Below are 22,631 nucleotides of genomic sequence, written 5' to 3' on the forward strand. Positions count from 1 at the left end.
ACAGCGTCACTCCAACAGGTCCGTATAGATTTTTCGCGTGATGTCCGCATTGACCGTTGATCGCCGGAGTGAATGGAAAGGGAAAATGCGACCTATGGCTCTCAGTAGTGGAGCACAGGTGTCTATCTGATGGTGCTAGCTATAATGGCAGATTTCTGCTCTATCTTGCCCTGAGGTCATGAAAAAATGGCGCCATCTAAAAGATGGGCGACCAATCAACTCAGCCTGCGACTAAACCGCGGATCTACCTGCCATATATATCGAACCAGGGCAGAATGGAAAATGATTTCAGAAAAGTACAGACATCATGCACTGGCAATCTACGCTGCATCCTAAGGAGGTCTCACGGCAGCCGTATCACAATGTACCACGGCTGGACCGCTTCCCCGACTCTCGGATCCAGAGCGAGATGATAGCCTCGAGGGCACGTAGCTTCGAGCCACCGTGTCACGCAAGAGTATACTCGCCTTGCACCAGCCAGGAGAATCGACCGGCGACGGTACTTGGAGTCTATCGTTGCTCATCCAGGCACTAGTTACCCCGGATCGAGGACCTTCGCACAAGTCTCAGCGTCTGTACATGCATGCGCCGTCGAAACTGACACATGTGTATCTGTCCAACACACGAAGCAGTCTCCATGCTACACTGCCGCGTCTGTACGATCTCTCAACGATCTCACGCCCGTGGAACAAGAACGCCTATTAGCACATTCATGATGATCGCCCTGAACGTCCCGTCAGCAAATATAACCTACACCGTTCCTATGTCTAAGATGAACCGCTAGTCATCTAGGGATATAGAGGTCAGTCATATGTGCTCCGTGTATCAGAATACCTCCTGCAAGCATATTTCACACAAGTAAACCACTCCACAGCCAGAGAGACAGCTAATCTGCACTGAGAGAGCCCTAGCAACGAATTCTCACCAGTCCACCCACCCGAGCATGTCCAGTTGCTTCAGCTGACAGCGGTACTTTACATGGCAGACATAACCTCTGAATTACGTTTCTGCTGCTCTAACGTGCGAAGATCTGTCGCTGGGTACAAACTTTATCTCAATACGTAGGAAGTAGAGGGACTTTAACTGTAAAGAGGCTACATAGTGGCCTACCAGAATGATTGCATGTTACCATGATCCAGTTTCAGGCTTCAATGGCGTCGTTCAGAAGCCTCGAGCCTCCGACATGAATCTCTTTGACTCCTCAGATGCGCGGAGCAAGAAGAGAACAATACAGGTAGGTGTGGTGATTGTCCTATGATAGAGTCATGGTCTCTTACCAGTGGTGGGCTCAAAGGCAGCCCAAAAGGAACGATAGCTGTTATTGATTCATCATTCATTGAGAAGACGACTTTGGTGGTCTATAAAGCAGTCCGACGTATATGCTCGCGAAGTGGCCTCGTTCTCCAAGCAGAGGACAACGCTGTGCTCTAGTAGACGTGATCGACGCGCGAGGTTGATGTAAGAACTACGGGATGAGTTGAATAGGCGTGGATGTATTCAGGTCTGCATCAGAGTGTTTGATACATCATTAAGTTTTAGAAACATATGTAATGTTATGGAAATTTAGCAATGGTCCATTGACGTGAAAGTCTTGGCATGAACGCAAGCTCCACCACCGTCATATGTGGGGTGGTGCCTGGTGTCCCGCGCAACAGCTACCACGCCGCGCGACACGTTTTTACGACAAAAAGAAAACTTTCACACTCGAAGCAAGCTGAACAAAGGAACTTCTCGGCCCACTCGAGCGTGTAGCTCACGCCACAAGACGACTGCGTCTGCTTCAGAGCAATGCATCCCGAATGTCCATCAACACTGTCCAGTCCCTCAAAGAACGAGCCACCGCCCTCCAAATCACCCACAACTCCACACCTTCGCACATCCTTCCTATCCCTCCCCCTCGAACTCCGCGAACAAGTCTACGCCCACCTCTTCTCCGACTCCCCCGGCTGGGCCGGCGAAACCAAAATCGAGCTCAGCGACGAGCAAGGCAGCAGCGGCGACCCCGTCGACATCTGCCTCAAGCTCCACTGGTACTGGTTCCTAGCCAACAGACAGATCGCAAGAGAAGGCGTCGAATACGGCTTCCGATGGACAAAAGTGCGCTTCGTCGGCGGCCCATGGGTCCTGAGAGCCCTCTTCGAGAAGATCAAAACGCCGTGGCTCCGCCGTCCTCTCACGCCCGAACAGCGCATCGCCTGGGCGCAATGCTCGCCTCTCCCCTCCTCCCTGGACAAAATAGTCGGAGACGGCGCGTACGCGCTCTGTTCAAACCCCAATCCACCTCCCAGTCTCGAACCTAACCGTCTAGCCCTCCTCCGCCATCTCGAGCTCGCATGGACGACCATCCCACACGACATCGGCAGCGCAAGCGTCCTAGCACGCATCTCCTCCTTCGAGCTCCGCCCGCTCTTCACCCTGATCGCGCACGACATGCCCAGTCTGGAGTGCATCACCACATCCCTGCGCTTCCGCTCCCGAAGGGATACCCGCGACGGCGGCCTGACGCGCGCAGAATGGTTCAACGTCGAACTGGCAAGCTACGCGCTCGCACTGCTGCTCTGCGCGCACTCGCCGCACTCGCCTACAACTCCACACTTCAGAACCCTCCGCATCCGCTACATGGCCCGCAACCCCTGGGCCGCCATGGAACCGCCCCTCGCCCTACCCCTCGTCACCTCCTCCCCGCTCTTCACTCACCTTCGCGCGGAAAGACTGCCCGAGCTCGCCGCCGTGCTGACGGGTGTGCGCGCATGGGGCTTCTGCGTCTCTGAGGATACGCTTGCTGTCGCGTCCTCTGTCGTGCCCTGGGATCCTATGCGCGACACGCATATGGTTGGGGAGGAAGTGGAGTTTGTGGTGCGGGTGAGGGAGGGGTGTGAGGTGCGGGATTTGTGTGTTCCGGATGGGGGGATGGGGGCGTTGGGACGGCGGAAGGGGTGGGGTGTTGGTGTGGGGGTGTATGGTGGTGGTGGTGGTGAGGAGGAGGTGGGTGAGGGTGAGGGTGAGGCGTGGTGGGAGGATGAGGTTGATTGGACGGGGCTGGAGGATAGGGAGGCGTATGGGCGGTTCTTGAGGGATGGGTATTGTCGCGAGTATAGGCCTTGGGAGGGATTGAGTGATGATAGTGATTATGGGCTAGGATATGGGGACAATGATGATTATGGGGCAGCCATGGATGACGAGACCGACGTCCGGTGGGGATCGTGAAGCAGTGTGTGGAGAGGTTGTATCGCAGAAACGTTACAAACTCAATTCAAAAGGCAGCATCACGTGTGAATAGGAGAAGCATCATTAAAGAAACTTGTATTCATACGTAGGAAAGCAAAGGAATATATATGAAATACACCAGTACCGTAGTAGAAGGAACTGTGTGTATCCCGAAAAGAAACTTTTTACCAGCCTGATCCTGAACACCGAAGGACATGCAGTACAGATCTTCGGAGCTACAAAACCTGGCTTCTTCTTCATCGTACAGATCCGAGCATAGATTCGACAATGATCACATCATTATACTTACCTTCGATTGACTCATGGCTATTTATGATCGCAGGACGGCATGTAGTGGGTGGGTGTTGCTTAGTCGAAGGACATCTTCTTGCCTTTGAAGTCGCCGAAACCACCACGGTTGGTAGTGAAGTTTCCTCGTCCTCCACGGCCACCACGGTCTCCGCCACGACCACGGCCACCGCCACGTCCTCCACGGCCACCACGGTCGCTGAATCCACCACGTCCGCCTCCACGGCCACCTCCACGACCTCCGAAGCCACCACCGCCGCCACGATCGGCGCGGGGTTGAGAATAGTCAAGACGGCAAGCACGGCCAAGAATCTCAACGCCCTGGCATTCTTCAAGGGCAGCCTTGGCCTCGTCGACGGAGCTGAAACCGACATATCCAAAGCCCTTGACGCGGCCACTCTCCTGGTCAGTGGGGATGGAGACGCGAGTGATAGTGCCGTACTGGGCAAAACCCTCCTGGAGAACGTCGTTGGTGATATCAAAAGAAAGATTACCCACGAACAAAGTGTCGGAGGGAGCACCGATCTGGTCACCGAATGACTTTTGGCGGGATGAGTCGCCATCACGGGCAGGCTTGGGGGTAGCAAAGTCGAGATTGCAAGGACGGCCATCAATCTCGATGCCTTGGGCCTCCTCGAGGGCCTTCTTGGCGGAAGCGTGCTCGGCGAAGTCAACGTAACCCATGCCCTTGGATCTGCCAGTGGCTCTGTCCATCATGACGCGAGCACCAGTGATCTCACCGAACTGCTCAAATTCTCGGCGAAGCCAGTCGTCGTCAACGCTCCAGCTGAGGCGGCCGACAAATAGTGTCTTGGGACCATCGTCAGAGGACTCTTCCGTTTTGGTCTTCTTTGCGACTGGCTCGTCATCGTCCTCAGCCTTACGCTTCTTTGAGGGTACCTCCTCCTCATCAGAATCGCTCGAGTCAGAGTCATCGTCTTTCTCATCGTCATTAGAATCGGAGGAGTCAGAGTCGGAGGTAGTTTCAGCCTGATGAGATTCATTAGCTATGCACAATGAGGGATCTGAGGTGGGCGGGTGTACCTTCTTGGTGGAGCCATTCAACTTGGCAGCGCCGTTGGTCTTAGCGGGTGCCTCGCTGTCGGAGCTGTCGTCACTCTCATCCGAAGTGTCTTCGTCCTTGGAAGCAGCAGCCTGCTTGGGTTCAGGAGCGTCAGATTCGTCGGATGAGGAGTCATCTGAATCACTAGGCGTGGCGGCCTTCTTAGAAGCACCGTTAGCCTTTGGTGCGGGCACCTCAACTTCAGACTCGGAATCCGAGTCAGAGTCGCTCGCGGAGTCCTCCTCTTCAGCAGAGCTTTCGCTCTCAGAGGATGATGGCTCGGGAGTGGGCTCCTTCACCTTCTTAGACTTCTTCTTGTCGGCCTTGCCAGCAACGTCCTTGGCAACGGACTTCGACTTGACCTGGGGAGTGGCGGCAGACTTGGAGGACTTGGTATCTTTGACCTTGGAGGATACATCCTTGCTGGTCTTTTTCGAAGATACCTTCGCGTCCTTTGATTTGCCCATCTTGATAAAGTTTTATGATCTAAAAATGAGTAGTCAGTAAGCTGTCTCAGCAGCAACGTATTTGCGATTGTGGACATGACGCCGAAGCGACCCCTCGTAGAAAAGCGTTCTGTATGTATCTGAGAGACGAGGACGAAAGGAATTGTCATTCCAGACGCCACAAGTACACTCTGTTGCGACGACCCAAGTATACTGCGTGAAGCAGTAAAAGCCCACAAGCCCACGAAGACTGCTTTCAGGGCGAACGTGTTCCCACAAAAGCCGAGCAAGCAGTCTTTGAATGCCCCAAAGCCCACTGGTATGACAGCCCAACTGAAATATGCCTTTGCACCATCTTGCGATTGTGCGACAGGACGAACGGACGAGTACAACTGATAAGGACGGAGATCTCTGATGCCCACTGACTTGTTCTGTTTGTATGTATGCGTCTGACCCAATGTGTTGGATTACGTCAAGTAAAGATTCTTGAGTAACCAGTGCCAACCCTCGTCGAAAATGTGTGTGTGTGCAGAAATGTGATTACAGGCGAGCGCGAGAAAAAAAAGTTCTACGAGAGTATTTGTAGTGGCGGGCAGAAAGGCCCGAGCTTTTGCACACTAAGACACTCTGAACGAGATTTTTTTCCACACCGCCTGGATTTCCGCCCTTCTATACCTAATGTAGTCTAGCGCTGCCGTGAAAGCTCCAGCTCCAGCTCCATAGCTTTAGCGAGCGTGTTGCTGTGATGCAGCCAAAGACGAGAAAAGCACAAGTCAGTGTTCTTTAGACCTCTGGATCGTTTCTTGGACCACCATGTCCGCACATAAGCCTCGACGGCGGAGGAGGTTGGAGGATCCATCTGCTTACGCAAATCACGGAACGATACATGTCGATGCGCAAACCAAGAAGCAAAGTCCGGCTTTCCCTCTCGTCGCCTTTTTGTGGCCTGTCAAAGGTCCTATCTCGCAATGGGTCCTCTTGCCTCTCATCCTTATGGTGGTAGGCTTGTTCAGATGGACGACAGGACTTTGGGGATACTCAGGCTTCCAATCGCCGCCGATGCATGGTGATTTTGAGGCCCAGAGACACTGGATGGAGATCACAACACATCTTCCAGCTTCTCAATGGTACTTCCATGACCTAGACTGGTGGGGTCTTGATTATCCGCCTTTGACAGCTTACCACAGTTGGGTATTGGGGAAGTTGTAAGCCATTTAACCCGAATCACCACCTCAAAGATTGCCTTGAGGCTAACACAATCCAGGGGAAATTACATCAATCCCACCTGGTTTGCCATTATGGACTCTCGGGCTCTAGATGATCCAGACCTCAAGATATACATGCGAGCGACCGCCCTTGTTTCTGAATACCTCGTATACGTACCGGCCGTCATCATATGCCTCCGTCATCTGTCACATCTACAACACATTAATACGTGGGAATCATACATAGCTCTTGTGGCTATCCTTATGCAACCAGGCGCAATATTGATTGATCATGGACATTTCCAGTTCAATACTGTCATGCTTGGACTCTTCGTTGCAAGTGTGTCAAGCATGTTGGCTGGGAGGCATCTTTGGGGCTGCGTCTTTTTCGTGGGCTCCCTTGGCTTCAAGCAGATGGCTCTCTTCTGGTCCCCAGCAGTATTTGCATATTTGTGTGGAATCTGTGTGTTCCCTCGTGTGCGCCCCCTCAAATTCGTCGGCATTGCGCTGATAACAATTTTATCTTTTGCAATCGTATGGGCGCCATTTTTATTCGGCGTCGTCTATGAGCAGTATCGCAACATTCCTATCAAGCATCTACCAATGCCACCAATTTTAGCAGCGCTTCCTTTTCGACTGGACAGAGATGCGTTATACTACCCAGCATTACTGCAATTCGCCCAGTCACTTCACCGGATATTTCCCTTTGCAAGGGGCCTCTTTGAAGACAAAGTTGCCAATTTCTGGTGTGCGCTCCATACGTTCCACAAGCTCAACAGATACTCATCCGTGTTCGTGCAACGCGCCGCACTGCTAGCAACGCTCTTCGCCATTGCTCCACCATGCATCATCATATTTGTAAGACCAAAGCGGGTCTTACTTCCTTTGGCATTGGCAGCTACATCATGGGGCTTTTTCCTATGCTCATATCAAGTCCATGAGAAGAATGTACTATTACCTCTGCTACCAATGACACTCCTCCTTAGCGGGCAAGACGGCCTGCTTCCATCGGTGAGAGCTTGGGTTGGTTTTGCAAACATGCTAGGCATCTGGACGATGTTTCCTCTCTTGAAGCGTGATGAGCTTCGGGTTCCATACTTTGCGCTCGGCTTCCTATGGGCATATCTGATGGGCCTCCCTCCAACATCTCTTTCGGCATATCGATCAGGCATTCCTGGTGGGTTGAATACCTTGACAAAGCTGATTCATTTGAGCTTTTACGTTGGTATGATTGTTTGGCATGTCGCGGAAGGCTTTGTGGAGCCTCCTGAAAACAAGCCTGACTTATGGGTCGTTGCCAACGTTCTAGGAGGGGCACCAGGGTTTGGTATTTGTTATATCTGGTGCGTTTGGACGCTTCTGAAAGAAAGTCACCTTGTAGCCTGGGCATCGCCGAAAGCTGAGCCCATGGAAAAGAAGTCGCAATGATGCTCGCACTCGTCGAGCCTATGCTAAAATACCAGATACCCAAGTTTTGTACAATAAAAGTAAGAGTATTTACAGAATCATACCTTATTATCCAATGGACCGTATGGCAATGTTCGAAGATATTAAAGTTGCGAGACCCTAAGGCGCGTTGTCTATCATATACATCCCAACCATGTGTGCATGCACTATTTCCCATCCACTCTACTACCGACTGTATTCGACGCCTCGCAATGCTGTTCCATACTCGTACACTATTCTCTACCACAACATTCTTCTAAATCTTGAATCCGTAGCCTGCCATACAGGTCTTGTACTTTGATACCAGATCCTTGCAGTGTTCTTGAGGTTCGGAGGCGGTCGAGAAGAGCATGCATTCGTCTCGTTGCGCTTTTTCGTTTGTGCATACACAGCAGGGCTATCCACATTAGCCCAAGACTCGCGATCGCATTCTTTGCGGACACGGAGAGCTCACCTTGACTTTTTGCTGTGCTGCGCCTGTGGCCTTCAGCTCCGAGCCCATATTGCCGGAGGTCGCTGTCGGTGTTGCTAAGGATATTAGCGGCATCGCATACTTTGCTTGAAGAGACTCACAAGTTGATATAGCGCTCATGGCTGAAATGGAGCTATACGAAGTTGTATTGGACGAATTGTTCAGAGCTTGCAGGATAATTGATGGGCACGTTCTCGTTCATGCGCTCATAATCATCGAAAATGACAAATCCATTACTGCAACGAATTTACGGGTACGCCAGACCAGATCCATCGATTCATGTTGTGTAAGGAGCAAGGGTCCACCTTACCAGGATCGGCAGACTTAGACCTCCCCGCCAGATTGCGAATGAAAACACCCCACGTAAACAATTGACAAACCTCACCGCCCACACGCACATTCTTTCGACTTCCTTACTTTATTTTTGGTACCTTGATCTACAACGCAATGGCTGCACTAGATCTGAAGACTTTCTCCTTGAAGGGAAAGCAGTTGAAGCTCACCTCTGAGGAAGACATTGCTCCGCACATCAAGCAGTTGGTGGACGACGACGACGTTGAACAAGTTATCTTTGAGGGCAATACGCTTGGGATAGGAGCTTCGAAGGCCCTTGCAGATGTTCTGAAAGAGAAGAAGAAGCTACAGGTAGGCTACAACTCTTCTATATTAGAGAAAATCACCTCCATTAACAGTGAGCCTAGGTCGCGAATTTCGCTGACATCTTCACCGGTCGGCTTCTATCTGAGATTCCTGCTGCTATTGACTTCATCCTCCAATCGCTACTTCTACTACCGAATCTTCACACAATCAATCTGAATGATAATGCATTCGGCTTGAACACGGTCACTCCGCTCGTCTCCTTCTTATCTCGCCATGCCCCGCTTCGCCACCTATATCTCAATAACAATGGTCTCGGGCCTGCTGCCGGTGTTCTCGTTGCTGATGCACTTTCGGCTCTGGCTGTGAAGAAAGATGAGGCTCGCAAGGAGGGCAAGGAAGCTCCAAACCTCGAAACCATTATCTGTGGTAGGAATCGATTAGAAAACGGAAGTATGGCTGCTTGGGCGAAAGCGTATGCGGCACACAACGGCGTTCAGACCGTTCGCATGGTTCAGAACGGTATCCGGCCAGACGGAACCTCTCTTTTGGTTCTGGAGGGCTTTTCACACACGAAGACGATCAAAGTGCTTGATCTCCAGGACAATACCTTTGAAAAGAAGGGATCAGATGCATTGGCCAAGGTCGTCAATACTTGGACAGATATCGTAGAACTCGGTCTCGGTGACTGTTATCTCACGAGCACGGGTGGGGTCAAACTAGGCAAGGCCCTCTCGAGCGGCCGTCTCCAGAAATTGGAAATCATGAAGCTCAGCGGAAACGAGCTCAAGTCGAAAGGTCTCAAAGCAATTACTCAAGCTCAGCCCAAACTCCCTGCATTGACGACACTTGAGATCATCCATGATAATGAACTACTAAAAGACAGTGACGATCTGGTAGCGCTCAGAGCGGTGGTCAAGCTAGACGAACCTACCGAAGATGAAGATGACGACGAGATCTACGTCGACGAGGATGATGATGAAGATGAAGAAGAGGACGATGATGTTGATGACACCAAAGATGAGGAGGAAGAGAGTGTGGAGGTTGAAGAGAAGGCCGCACGCGAACTGGCAAATGCAGACCAAGCGGAGGAGCTCAACGTGGCTCAGGAAAAAGACAGCAAGGTCGACGAACTGGCGGACCTGCTTGGCAAGACCGAGATCAAGTGAGGATCCCGTGTACCCCTTTGTATCCAATTCGACGCCTTGATGTGTACGCATTGTTCAGCTGGAGTCAGAAAATGCACCGACCCCTCAGATATTGCATTCCTGTAGGACCCGTTCGTTTATACCCCATTTCCACGAATACACAGCATAACTAGTTAATTCCACAATGCAACAAGTGAACCATCTAAACAAATCTAATACAGTCAACGCCAAACACGCAGACGCCAGGCGCTCAGCACGACATGCGTGTGAGTCAACCGAGGTCAGCAACCATTTCGAAATCATCAGACTCGTAATCCGACTCATACGCATACATCACAATCTCCTCACCCGCATAATATCCATCATGACACTGGCTCATATGCCCATAAATATTCCCATCCTCCGGCGCCTCCCCACAATGCCAGCACCAATGTGCTCCACACATCCTCACCGGACACGCCATATGATCACACCCATACGTCTTCGCCGTAGCCGTCCCACACCCAGGACACTTCTTGACCGTCACCGTCCGCATCCCCTTCCGCCGCTTCTCCACGCACTGCTGACACTTGAAATCCGTAATCTCAGCAGGCGCCCCGTTAGCACACACCCTTTCCATATGCTTCTTCGCCGTACCACACGACCCGCACCAAGCATATATCCACGTGCCCCGATCCCGCACCGCGCTGCCCAGCCCCGCCAACGCCCTGATCCCCATGCCGCACTTCGCAAGCGTCTTGGGCGCCGGCGCACGACGACAGAACGGGCAGTGCAGGGCCGCGGTGTTGATGATCCGCCCGGTGCCGTTCAGGCCGTACCAGCCTGACAGACAGGGCGTGCAGACGCGCTGTGTACACCCCGAGCGGCCACAGGCAGGGCGGAGGAGAGGCTTGCGCAGGGTGGTGAAGCAGAGACTGCAGGAGGCGGACTCGGAGCGGCGGCGGAGGACCCAGGATTGGAGGGAGGCGAGGAGGGCGGGGGTGTTGAAGAGGGGTTTGCCGGCGAGGACGAGCTGGGGGGTTGGGAGGGGGAAGAGAGTGATTTTGGAGGCGAAGTCGCGTGTGCCGGTGGTGGAGATGGTGTGGAAGAGGGTGCGGTTGGGGAAGGGTGGGTGCGTGGTGTCGTTGCGGATGAGCCAGGAGGTGCCGTTTTCGGCTGTGAGTTGTTCGGCGGTGGTGGTGCGCTCGATGATGGTGTCGCGGTTTTCGGTGCAGGCGATGCAGGTGAAGTAGTCGATGAGGGTGCTGGTGCGGTATTCCTTGGGCCAGATGACGCGGCTTAAGCACTTGTGGCATTCGATCCAGGGGGCGGGATCTGTCTCGCCTTCGGCTTGAGCGCGGCAGTAGTGGCAGCGGGGACGGATGTTGAGTTGTTTGGGATTGTAGACGACATATTGTGCTCTGCATGTTGAAGTGTTGCACTCGACCCAGATTGCGGAAGTGTTTTCATTGTCATCCTTGGATACCCGGCTTGCGATCATTTCGCCCCTGACTTGGGCAGAGGTCCAACCAGACTGCGGAACGGCGCAGAGTCCACAACGTCCGCCAGTGCTCATTATTGTGACTGATCGAGGGAATTTGCAGCCCCGACAGACGATTACTTTCCCAATTGGCATGCTCGTCTTGTCTGGTGTCCAAGTGATTTTCGCTGGCAGATCTGTCTTGAGATTCAGCTCCAGCATCTTATACGATACAAGCTTATCGAAGAGCGCACGATCCTCGTTGAGTAGGAGTCCGGAATTTGCGCCAACCCTTTGCTTGTCCTCGGTCGACTCGTGGCTAATCTTGTTTCTATCCAGTTGTATGTCATGTATATCTTTAGGGACCGTTTTCTTGTCTGCAGAACTCCGATAAGACCTGTCGGCATCAAGGAGTAGGCCCAAACAACCAACATTCCACGTTTCCGGAATCTCAAGATTATTCCAACGTGTTCTCCATGGCATCATCTCTTCAATGGCCGGCCTAGTAAGGGGTTTGATACCAAGCCTAATCGACAGTGCTGCGAGTAAGGCTGCGGGACGCGCAGCAAGCATCGTTCCAGGTACGACTAGATGAAGTAAGACTTTCCAGAACTTGCGTTCATATCTCTTGTCTGCGAGGGCCATGGGAAGCTTTGTTACTTTCTCATGACTTGCATCGGCAAGATGAGCAGGAAGATCGCTGGCGGAGTCGACAAATGTCAGACGCGTGAGGACTTTCCCAAGTCGCTTGAGAATTCGATAGTCACAGGACCGTCCGATCTCAAGAAGCTCATCACGACGGAAACCAGTGATGGCACGATTGATGTCTGCGTCGTCGGCTTGGTCGTCATTGTCTCTGGTGAATGCAAGAGTTGGATCGAGCAGCACACAGGGAAATCGTTCGGCTTCCGGGACACGTTCGATGGCATCGAGTACCTCTGCCGTGTAGTCGTACGACTCTTCGAGCCACTGCTTCATCCGGGCCTTCTCCTCTGCGTCCGACAGTCGCTCAACAGCTGCCCCGAAAGCTGTGATGATAGTGTCTCTGCTCGCGTTCCCCCTGTCATTGCAAACTGCGCGCCAAAGGCTACCGAAGACAGGGTTCAGCGAAATGGCAGAAACATCCCTCTGAATGATTGCTGTGAGCTCTCGTATCACTATGTCCTTGTAGACACTGTCTTGTGTATATCTCTTTGCGAAGTCTAGGACAGCTTGATCCTTCTTCGGCAGATGTTTCTTGAGCACGTCTGAGGTAAAATCGACTTCGGCAGTATTTTCAGCGCATGTCTGCTTGTCGAATAGCCCAGCGTTGACAGCATCCTTCTCATTCTTCAGATTCCTGATCCCCTTCACCCGAACAAACCTGGCTAGACTAGCATGTACTTTCCGCTCCTCACTAGGGCCAGCCTTGCTCACACTCATCCAAGCAAGCAAAGTCTCTACGGTGGCCTGTGATATATCGATTGGCTTCGGATTACTGAGGTATACGCACATACCACGAGTGACGAGTGATAGATACTGGTAGTACCCCGCCAATTCGGCAATTCCCCATCTCTCGATGAAGCAGAAGACCGTGGCCTTCTTTTTGCCCTCATATAGGATGTTACAAGCAGATATCCAATCCTGGAATAACGGGCCGTATCCCCCATAAGAGTCAGGCTTAGAAAGCGCCTTTTGTTCAGGGTAGTAATTACTGGAACGGTCCTTCTCGCCATTCATGGACGAATGTGGAGCAGCATCTGTGTAGAGCAGAATCAGGGTCGAGGCATCCTCCCGCATGACTTCATACGCCTTTGCCAGCGCAGTCTTCAAAGCCTCCGGAAAATCTCCTCCCCCCGTCGCGTCGAGATTTTCTGCAAGATTCAGGAGTTTAGAAGGTTCGATTTCTGATGGTCCGCCGGTTTGATCCAGCCATCCAGACCATTCGATTAGTTTTGTATCGCAATAGTCCCGATAGGCCAGTAACCCAATCCGCGCGAAGCAGTTGGTCAGGGACGACACCGAGATGATCTTTGGGAGGGCATCTTGGAGTGCTTCGAGGTAGTTGCTCATGGAGTATGTTGCGTCAGTGATGATCAGTAGATCATGAGACTGTGCAGATCCAGCCATGATAGGCTACAGGCCCGTTGTGAGCAGGCAGTCAACCTTGTTCCTTGTATACGAGGCCTCAACGAGATAGGCTTTCCACGAATACCACATTCAGGGTTGTACCACTGAGGCTCTGTTGATGATCAATTGGGGCGAGATAGGAAATCCACGAGCATGAATGCATATACATATAGCATCTTCGAATGAACCAGTCATCGACTCATCCGTGTATGACCCATACGACCTCTTGTGAGATCACCGCTCTCTGTTTCGAACGGTGTCCAAAAACGACATGTCGAGTCTTGGGAGCAAAAGGCAGAAGCGATAGTGACTGTAGACATTGTGACTCAATTGGCGTGATTGTGTTTGCGGGGAGAAGGATTCACGTCAGTCTCAATCGGGTAGTACTAAGTGCCTACTAAATGCCTAAGGCAACAATAATAACGTCATATTGGTCTATCTTGACATGAAAGATTCTGGTATACATGTTATACTTTAAAATTATAAGCTTATTATAGTAGGTTAGATATAGAGATAAAGATTACTTGGTTAATGAGACCTATTAGTGATATTATAAGATAATAATATTGCATTCTAGACTAACTATTAATCAACTCTATGATAGATTACTAAGTTGATTGAAGCAAAAGTGATCATAGTCAGTATTAAGTAGCAACGTTTTCTTATTTTCTAAAGTCTCAAGTCTGCTGGTTGACTACTATCCCCTCGTGGATTTCCACGTGAAGCCATCGGCTCATCTTCGTTGATGACGAGTATTGCTAAGAGCTTACATCGATGCTCATCATTAATCACAAATAATGACGGGCATTGTTCCTGTACTAAGATAGACAGTAGCATCCAAAGCCTTACTCCCATACAGTATCAGCCCCACCAATCAATCACCAGCCATCCATCCTTCACACACCCAGAACACCCAACCAGCAGGTAAGACACCCAGCAGAACAAGCCCATATACAATCAAGCCCGTCGGGTAGGATCCATACCCTCCATCTACAATAGCCTACCTTCATATTACTATATAAATCCTTCTTGCCCACCAGACAGATCTTCCTTCTCTTCCTCACACGATCTTCTCGTAACAGAAGGCATGCCTTGGAGTTTATGCTCGTTGCTGTGCTGCCAGGTTACGATTGGTGTTTTATGCTTCCTACATTGTGTGTCCCCGCATGCGCATATCGTATGATGTGGTGATGAGCTTCATTATTAGCGGCTCGTGGTGGTGACGTGCAGCGCTGGATCTTGTGAGTATATGGATTGGGCTGTGAAAGACTATCTGAGAGCACTGGTATGGAGCTTCGAGTTATACTTATAGAGTACTATAATACCAGTACTGGTCTATCTCTATATATCTATAAGTCTAGTTTATCAGCATGAGTCAACAAATCTAGCTATAGCCCTGATCTAGAGCGATCCTGTGCCCGTAATCATGAACACCCCTATCCGTGATGACCAACTCCACCTTCCGCTGACCATCAGACCCCTCACCTCTCTGCATACTAACTTCTCTGACCTGCGCGACCTTGTTCAGCGTCGACAAATTCGTGATTCCAGCACCAGCATTCGAGATCCCCTCGTCATTATCTCCTCTGCCTGAATTATACGCCAGAGTGATCAGCTCTGCAATCGAGTCCCACGCATCACTCGACTCGGCTCGCCATAGCATGAACCCGGCGTGAAGCACTGCGAGCAGCAGAGTAAAGAGCAAGACGGCAGCAGACACGTACTGCGGATAATCGTGCAGCATCCAAGCTTGGCCATAGCGATACCAATTGTGGTGCAGGACTGTGTAGTTGAAGCCGGCTGGCGGTCTGGCGAAGGTGGGTCCACCGAACAAGATGCGATCTGGGGGATCGCCCGCAATGGGCAAACGTAGCGTAGGGTCTATGATACTGCTGAGCGGATTACCAGTGGCTGGATCATGGGAATACTGGAGGTTGAGGCCAATGCGCGAAATGGCGTCGACGAAGTATAGATCGGTGATGAATCTTCAAAGAACTAGGTTAGTTGTGATATCTGAGACAGCATCTTGATGTGGCAAGACTTACTCAAGCAATATCCGGGGAAAGTCCGCGTTGATACTGGCTTCTGATTCAGTGCCAAAGCTAGGATTGTTCAACACTGTTACGTTGAGAAGTGTATCGAATGTCGACATTGTGTAACTGTCATTTCCTTGGCTAGCTGCGGATGGAGGCGCTAGGGCATCTAGCCACGTCTGGTCTGCTTTCAGAGTTGGTGAATGAAGATCTTTGAGCTCTGGGCCGAACAAGTCGAGTTGAGCAGGCAGTTGGATTGTAGCATCAGAGTCTGGCGCCGCAAGAGGACCAAGAAAAGGCTGCCAGGCGAACAAATTAGCCTGACGACCCTGTATGTATTGACCTGGCGTCCACCGAGCGTCTATGGAACAGCCACGGACTATTGTAGTGGATGCATTATGGCTTGTGAACACAAGTCCTGCCGTGGCGCCAAAATCGTCGGGCAGAGTAATCCAAGTAGCCTGCGCCTGGAGGAACTCGATGGGACCTTTGGTGGGAATTGATTTAAGATCAATCGCTTTGATGGGTCCATCAGCAAGACTCGCTACCGTAGTCTTGGTCCGCCAGTTTGCATCCAGGGGCAGCACCGGAAATTCAACACTCTTGGTATCATTATGAACGACCTGCGGAGCTGAGCAGACAGTCCGAGCTAATGCGACCGGTCCTTCACCTTTGGATAATCGCCCATCGACGAAATCACGTAACTTACGCGTCTTGTGGGCTTTTACGACCTGGAATGCAATTTCATTGGCATGTCCAAGATCCTCTGTGTGGAGAAGCTGGGCTGCTTTCAAAGCGTATATCCAGGTCTCCTTGGAGCCAGTCGTGTAGTTCTGCTCCGTCGCAGGACGATGGCCTTGAATGATACGAGGAGGCAAGTTGCCCTTAGCAAAGTAGTCCCATCCTCCGACATTAGGCCCAGTCGTCTCAGGGAGATTGCCTAACATACTGCGCCACCCTCCAGTAAGGCACCATTCACGCGGAGGTGGAGGAACTGCATGACATTCCTGGGGACCTATGTGGTCTGCAGTAAGCCGTTGTGGCCATAGTTGATCTTGCGTTCCCGCAATATAGTATTCCGTGCTCCCAGACGGCTGCCATAACTGAATAGGAAGGAATAGCAATGCAGAAAACGGACCGACAAAGCTTGCAAGAAGGCAAAAAACCACTAAGAGGACTAGTACTCGAACTTTTGCCCTCGCGGCGGCCTCTTTCGAGAAATGACTCCATAGCTCTGACGACCAAAGGAAGTTTAGGCCAGCAAACTGGAATGAAGATGTTAACAGACCAAGTCCAATACCGTCCTTAGTAATACGATGGATCACGATGTCGCTGACAATGACCGTAAGACTACCTGGTGCACTTTAGCTGAGATACATTACTTTATATATCGCTAGTGACTAACCTGTAATCGCCAGTTCCTGTTTGTTATTAGCATGCTGGCTCTGAAACATACGTTCACACTTACATGGAATTTTGATGCAACTTGTAACGCAAAGTTGCCACCAGTGGATATCACGGGGCCATTGTAAACACCAATGACATTCATCAACAGCACAAGAAGCGTGAAGACAGCGGGCAGTAAATGTACACCCAATCTCTGAAATGCTATCCAACGAGAACCACTGACAACGGTTTTCGGATCTTCACGCTTATATGCCCAGGATGCCGCAATCTTAAGACCGACAGCGCGGAGAAAGGTGTGACGAGGACTCCATTCTGCTTTACGTTGCCGAAAAGCTCGCTGGTGCTGTGTACTTGCGGATGATGCAGGTCTTGTGGTTGCCAATAAGGTTTTATGCTGCTGATCTAGTTGTGGTGCGTCGTGCGGATCATACTCGTCCTGCGGCTCAAATTCAGACATATGGTGGGACTCGTGCAGCTCGTAGCCACCACCATGATGACTAGACATCGTTTATTAGTGTTCGTAAGAGCATCACATCTGTCCCTGGGGGCCTCGTAGGCTTTAAAGGTGAGAATCAGACCGCGAGTGGGACCTCACACATTGGAGGCTTTAACTAGTCATGCTCTGGCGTTGTAAAGCCAATTACCACAAGAGTCTGAAGCGATACGATTTGGGGGCCAGAGATATTTATAGGCCAGGCAGCTTACACCCAGGATAAAGGACCGAGAAACGATATCGATGCTGAACCATTGTGGGAACGTCAACGTGTTCCAGCCGGCAATTACTAAACTGCATTCTCAGATATGCCGACCTCAACAATGCCAGCGTGAAGAAGTTGAGACATCGTTTAAGGCGCCAAGAAGAGTAGAGACCAAGAAACGTGACCGCGCGCAACTGTTCTCATATGTAATTCTAGTACCGACGCGCATTTCTCAGTCCAATACAAGTCCGACCCGAGCCGCAATCCTCCCTTTGCCGTGTCTAAACAGTATATCTCACTCTGTCTCCCCTATTCCCCTCTTAACTCCCAGCTCAAGTATATCTCCTCGCGCCATACCCACCACTCCCTCCCTCCACGCACCCTCCCAATCTCACGACTTTTCCCGCCTCGCAACTTCCACCACCACAATGCCCACAATCCGCATCCTCGACCCCAACACCGCCCTCCCCCCCTCAACCCTCCCCGAAGTACTCTTCCTCCCACGCATCCTGCGCGCACTCCCAGGCGATATCCGCACAACAACCACAAGACATCCCACGTCCACAAAGATCCTTCTATATACTACCGGGTTCATATGCCTGGCGTTCTTCGGCTACTGGTTCTGGATATACCTCGCGTTTGGCGGCTCGGGCAGCTGGTGGGATCTAGTGCTTCTTGGGGTGTATCTGGCGTTGCTGGGGAGGTGGGCGTGGGGACTATGTTGTGCGGTCAGGAATGAGTCGGTGGATAGAGGGGTTGTGCTGGGGGACGTTTGAGGGGTGGGGCGTGCTTATCCATTGCGAAAGACATTGAGTGGGTGTGCGTGGACGGAGAGCCGCTGACGCGGCTGCGAGGGTTGAAGAGTAAGCCCGGCTCTTAGTCATTACTGGATGCTGTGGGAGTCGGCGCTCCACGTACGCATTGACGGTTTTTGGATGCTGGAGGTGCTTTTGATGACGGCTGGTATCGATCAAAGTACCTGCTGAGGCTAAGAGGGAGATGACGGCTTTTAGCTTGATCACGCTGCTAAATCGATTGTTCGACGAGGATGAGCCGCAATTGAAACACGGGAAGATGTAAGAGGCGTTGTGTTCACAGCATGGGTGTCCGTACATATGTAGGAGGCCACTCTCTGCACAAAACACCATGGCGATGTCATTTATTAATTGTGCTATTTGTGTCGTGTCTAATTGACCAGACAAAGTTTCTGACAACTGCGCGTACACAGTGCGTCTGCCCGATCTATGCCCAAGCATGAGGTTTGCGTTTCGTATTATCATACAAAAAGAGAACGGTTGTAACCGAAATACCTTCTGAAAGACGCCTTGGTAACTTGTGCACCCAAAAGACTGCTTGCTACGCCGTATGCGTAACCTGCAGCCGTGGGGATGGGTGCGACGAGAAGCCTGGCTTTTTGCTCAGAATGTCCTCTGAATAAAGAATTCGCGTCGATTGGTTCTGACCTTCGCACCCTCGCCCTTGAAAAGTTCCACCTTGAACTGCAGTTTCATCTTGGTCTCAGGATTCTTGAACACAGTGATAATGTCACCCGTGTGAATGCGCCCGAAGTTGGTTCGACCATTCTTATCAAGTTTGGTCAGATGGACACCATTGATCCAGATGCCCTGCGAGCTCCACGTTGTGATTCCTGTGTGTAGACCCTCTAGCTGTGTGAAATCTTGTCCGTTCTCCAGATACTCTTTTATTTCTGGGTGATGAAACCATATTTCGAACGCCTTCTTAGGCACACGACTATCGTCGACCGGACGATATTGCACTGAGCATTCTGGCCAGCGGCCAAAGGAGGTATAGGGGCTATCTAGGTTAATTGTAATATTGGCGATGGAGTCAATACTAGTGAGGCGTCCAAGACGAGTATTCGGGCGGACGAATTGCGATGATGATTCTGCTGAGTCCGTCCCTGGAGCACTCTGTGATGAGGGGAGATCTTTTGGCGTGATAGGGTTCTCAGACCCCATTTCCATGGTGGTTTGCGTGATAAAATCAAGGCCCATATCCCGGGCCGCTTGATCTATGACGTCAGTCTCGTCCCCAGAAGCCATAGGATTGCCTTGAATATGTGCATTCGAGACGGCGGGGAGAGCTGGATACGTGATAGGTATATTGTTGTTAGGCACAGCCTCACCTACGACGTTCGCTAGGGCTATTGCTGCGTTTCGGGATGTCACGTAGGCGTGTGGTTGCTGAGAGAAATCAATTCCACTAACCCTTGAAGCGTATTCAACGTTGTGAGTCGAAGGATCGTGAGGATCAAAAAAGGATGAGGCACTGATCGGAATCTCAGCTCGACGATTGAAGGGTTGCGCTGTTGCCTTGGGAGTCTCTTCCTCTTTTCCGCTGCTACCACTCAAATTAGTTACAGTTGAGGGAGGAACATTGGGTGTATGCGGTGAATGGACTCCATTGGTGCCTTCCGAAAATGTATGAAGTGATGGTGCAGCCTGGTCCTGTATCAACTCCATATCGCGGAAGCGTGAGTCAGTGCCCTCCAAGCTAAGTCCTGTTGGGGAGGCCAGGTCATAGCTTCTTGACATGTTGAGATCAACAAACTCAGAATCGTCTGTGGATGTTGAAGCATCTCGTAGGTCTAAGGCTTGGTGGGTTCTGGCATTCAAGACTCCAGAGCTATGTAAAGCAGAGCCACCTATTTCGCCAAACAAGCGAGGATTACGGTCGACTTGTCGTGCTTGTGGATCCGGTAGAGTCTGACTATCGCCAGCCGTAGGACCATGTATCGAATCTGAAGAGTCGTCTCTCATGTCCTCCATATCGAGATCGCGAGTCTGATTTCGTGGAAATAGAGGATCAGACTTAAATCTTTTAGACGGATACGGCCTAGTGACCATCGCTTTGAACTCTGGTGAGTCCAATGGATTCGGCTCATATTCATCGTCGAAACCTTGATGTTGCGCACCTAGACTCATCTGAGAGAATTCTTGCTCTGCGCCTGCGCTTGCTGGGTCCCACGTGTGCTCAAGTCCTTCTTCAACGTCCGAATCCACCTCTTCTTCTTGAATGACACCAAGACTAGAATTGTCTAATATGACGCTGCCATCATTTAACCACGGGTGTTTGAGACAATCCACCTCTGTGAGTCGTCTCGATGGGTCAGTATCCAACATTCGATGTAGCAGATCAATAGCGTCATCAGAAACCACTTCTTGTCGTAGAGGAGTATCGTCCAGGTCAGTTGTCGTAATCTGGTTGAACATTCCTTTGCCATTGGTGTCAGTGATACCCTTAAAAGGAGGCTGTCCGCATAAAGCGAACCAGAGAACGGCTGCGAAGGACCAAATATCTACGGATTGACTGTAGGAGTGGAATGGCTTCCGGCCATGCCCTCCAGGTCGACGTCTTTTGGAGCTTTGCGTATCCTTGAAGAATGGAAAAACTTCCGGAGCGCAGTATAGCAAGGTGCCACAGAATGTCTTCAGGAAGGTTGTGTCGTCCTTCACGACCTTGGACAGACCAAAATCCGTGAGTTTGACCTCGAATGGATCAAAACTAGCAATGAGAATATTGTCCGGTTTTATGTCGCGATGTGTGATGTCTCTCTGATGTAGATAGTGAAGAGCTTGGAGAATCTGGCGCGCCATCTGCTTTGCCCGATATTCTGGTAAGACCTTGTGCTCAGCCAAATAGCCTTGGAGATCTCCATGAGGTACGTATTCCATGATGATATATAGGTATTTGTCGAAGTCGTGATAGTCAATATATTGCACTATGTTCGGATGGCGAAGGTCTTGCATGATGCGCATTTCATTATCAAGCCGTTGATCAATCTGCCCATTTTTGATAAATCTTCGCTTCTCGAGTTCCTTAGCAGCTACCAGATTGCCGTCAAGCGCGGTTGCCAATAGATATACAGTCGCAAAAGCACCTTTACCAAGCTGGCCTACCACATTGTACTTCTTGTCGCCGTTCCAGTGCATTCCGAAGGTTTCCCTGTTGGAGGATAAGACTGATCCAACAGCAGTCTGATTGTTGTGGTTATGAACCTTCTGACTGTACGGCGCCTCGTCAACACCTTCTGGTAGTGGGGTGCCCAGATGCTTCACCTCAGCAAGACGACATGCTTGTCTGTAATTTCGAAGATTCTGTTCAAACTCCGCTTTGTAACCTTCTCTTGAAGGAAGTCGCACGATGAACTTAATATATTCATCTGGCTTAGTTGAAACAATGTGAATGATGGCACCTGGCGTCAACATGCGCGTCGCTGTACCCCTAGACGATTTTGATTTGCCTTTCAGGTGGATATCGTCAATCATGGTCCCATTGGTTGACGTATCCTCTAACATAACAATCCCAGTGTCTTTGACGAAAATGCGGAAGTGTCTGTTGCTAACACGTTTGACAGAGTCAACGCTCATGACTACATCACAAAAATGGGCGTTCCTTCCAAAGACGAAGCCCGACCATGGCTCCTTAGTCTTAGTCGAGAAACGTAGTGCCAAGTCGAGCCCGAAATGCGAAGTATCCCCTGGGTTCTCAAGCTTGAACGTTTCTTGCTCTTCTAACGGCACTGGAGATCCATCTTTGGAAATAAGTGATTGGTTCTGTAGCACATGTTCCGGCGCATGTTGAGCTGTAGAAGCAACAATCCTATAGGCAGCCATAGAGGCAGGATGGAGAATGCAGATTACATCAGAAATGTCTCCCTCCACCAGGCCTGAGTTGTTTCGTCCAAACCGTCGAGGGTCATCCTTCCTTTGTGTTGACACTTGCGTTTGTGAGCCGTCCATCTGGTATGATGATCGGCTATCCACCTAACCTCCACGAGCCGCAGGAGAGATATAAGGGCACTACTGCTGGCGCCTAAAGAAGACCTTGGATAGACGAGCAAGTCTCTGGCCGTTGTGGATGTGTTATGTGAATTCGAGGACGAAAAAGACTTGTGACTGCGTCGAAGGTAAGAGCAGAAATGGAGGACAGACAAATGTGTAACTAATGTCGAGGCCGACTGCACAGTTGGAGCAGTGGTTTTGAGATATACTGAGACGTCCCACCTTGT

At 50.9% G+C, this 22,631-nt stretch overlaps 9 protein-coding genes across 9 annotated transcripts; 3 read left to right on the plus strand and 6 right to left on the minus strand.

Annotated features, from left to right (window-relative positions):
* Positions 1–1,788: 1,788 nt before the first annotated feature.
* Positions 1,789–3,207, plus strand: EJ05DRAFT_502184 (uncharacterized protein; the record flags this gene model as incomplete). Its single annotated transcript, XM_033747217.1, has 1 exon — positions 1,789–3,207. One exon carries the CDS (start codon positions 1,789–1,791, stop codon positions 3,205–3,207), a length of 1,419 nt encoding a protein of 472 aa, XP_033599139.1.
* Positions 3,208–3,576: 369 nt separating this feature from the next.
* EJ05DRAFT_502185 (RNA-binding domain-containing protein) lies at positions 3,577–5,046 on the minus strand (the record flags this gene model as incomplete). Its single annotated transcript, XM_033747218.1, has 2 exons — positions 3,577–4,506; positions 4,561–5,046. 2 exons carry the CDS (start codon positions 5,044–5,046, stop codon positions 3,577–3,579), a joined length of 1,416 nt encoding a protein of 471 aa, XP_033599140.1.
* Positions 5,047–5,838: 792 nt separating this feature from the next.
* On the plus strand, positions 5,839–7,658 carry EJ05DRAFT_512317 (ALG6, ALG8 glycosyltransferase; the record flags this gene model as incomplete). Its single annotated transcript, XM_033748321.1, has 2 exons — positions 5,839–6,230; positions 6,290–7,658. The coding sequence occupies 2 exons, from the start codon at positions 5,839–5,841 to the stop codon at positions 7,656–7,658; spliced, it is 1,761 nt and encodes a 586-aa protein (XP_033599141.1).
* Positions 7,546–8,383, minus strand: EJ05DRAFT_477788 (uncharacterized protein). Its single transcript, XM_033744315.1, has 3 exons — positions 8,250–8,383; positions 8,131–8,204; positions 7,546–8,073 (listed from the first exon to the last, which is right to left on the minus strand). The coding sequence occupies exons 2-3, from the start codon at positions 8,176–8,178 to the stop codon at positions 7,933–7,935; spliced, it is 189 nt and encodes a 62-aa protein (XP_033599142.1). The 5' UTR covers positions 8,179–8,204; positions 8,250–8,383; the 3' UTR covers positions 7,546–7,932.
* A 1,282-nt stretch (positions 8,384–9,665) lies between these two features.
* Positions 9,666–13,797, minus strand: EJ05DRAFT_532530 (uncharacterized protein; the record flags this gene model as incomplete). Its single annotated transcript, XM_033749077.1, has 3 exons — positions 11,750–13,797; positions 10,242–11,671; positions 9,666–9,949 (listed from the first exon to the last, which is right to left on the minus strand). Exons 1-3 carry the CDS (start codon positions 13,459–13,461, stop codon positions 9,666–9,668), a joined length of 3,426 nt encoding a protein of 1,141 aa, XP_033599143.1. The 5' UTR covers positions 13,462–13,797.
* A 905-nt stretch (positions 13,798–14,702) lies between these two features.
* Positions 14,703–16,325, minus strand: EJ05DRAFT_73046 (uncharacterized protein). Its single transcript, XM_033749934.1, has 3 exons — positions 16,165–16,325; positions 15,507–16,117; positions 14,703–15,446 (listed from the first exon to the last, which is right to left on the minus strand). The coding sequence occupies exons 1-3, from the start codon at positions 16,180–16,182 to the stop codon at positions 14,846–14,848; spliced, it is 1,230 nt and encodes a 409-aa protein (XP_033599144.1). The 5' UTR covers positions 16,183–16,325; the 3' UTR covers positions 14,703–14,845.
* Positions 16,326–16,628: 303 nt separating this feature from the next.
* EJ05DRAFT_72993 (uncharacterized protein) lies at positions 16,629–17,521 on the minus strand. The gene is made up of 3 exons (XM_033749932.1): positions 16,963–17,521; positions 16,900–16,915; positions 16,629–16,844 (listed from the first exon to the last, which is right to left on the minus strand). Exons 1-3 carry the CDS (start codon positions 17,404–17,406, stop codon positions 16,816–16,818), a joined length of 489 nt encoding a protein of 162 aa, XP_033599145.1. The 5' UTR covers positions 17,407–17,521; the 3' UTR covers positions 16,629–16,815.
* Positions 17,230–18,696, plus strand: EJ05DRAFT_73044 (uncharacterized protein). The gene has a single exon (XM_033749933.1). It carries the CDS (start codon positions 17,638–17,640, stop codon positions 18,373–18,375), a length of 738 nt encoding a protein of 245 aa, XP_033599146.1. The 5' UTR covers positions 17,230–17,637; the 3' UTR covers positions 18,376–18,696.
* Positions 18,697–19,017: 321 nt separating this feature from the next.
* EJ05DRAFT_441371 (Pkinase-domain-containing protein) lies at positions 19,018–22,362 on the minus strand (the record flags this gene model as incomplete). The annotated part of the gene is made up of 3 exons (XM_033741983.1): positions 19,018–19,566; positions 19,753–21,565; positions 21,632–22,362. 3 exons carry the CDS (start codon positions 22,360–22,362, stop codon positions 19,018–19,020), a joined length of 3,093 nt encoding a protein of 1,030 aa, XP_033599147.1.
* Between the last annotated feature and the right edge of the window lie 269 nt (positions 22,363–22,631).

This window comes from Pseudovirgaria hyperparasitica (genome assembly GCF_010093815.1).
Source record: "Pseudovirgaria hyperparasitica strain CBS 121739 unplaced genomic scaffold EJ05scaffold_11, whole genome shotgun sequence".
Taxonomy (NCBI): domain Eukaryota; kingdom Fungi; phylum Ascomycota; class Dothideomycetes; order Acrospermales; family Acrospermaceae; genus Pseudovirgaria; species Pseudovirgaria hyperparasitica.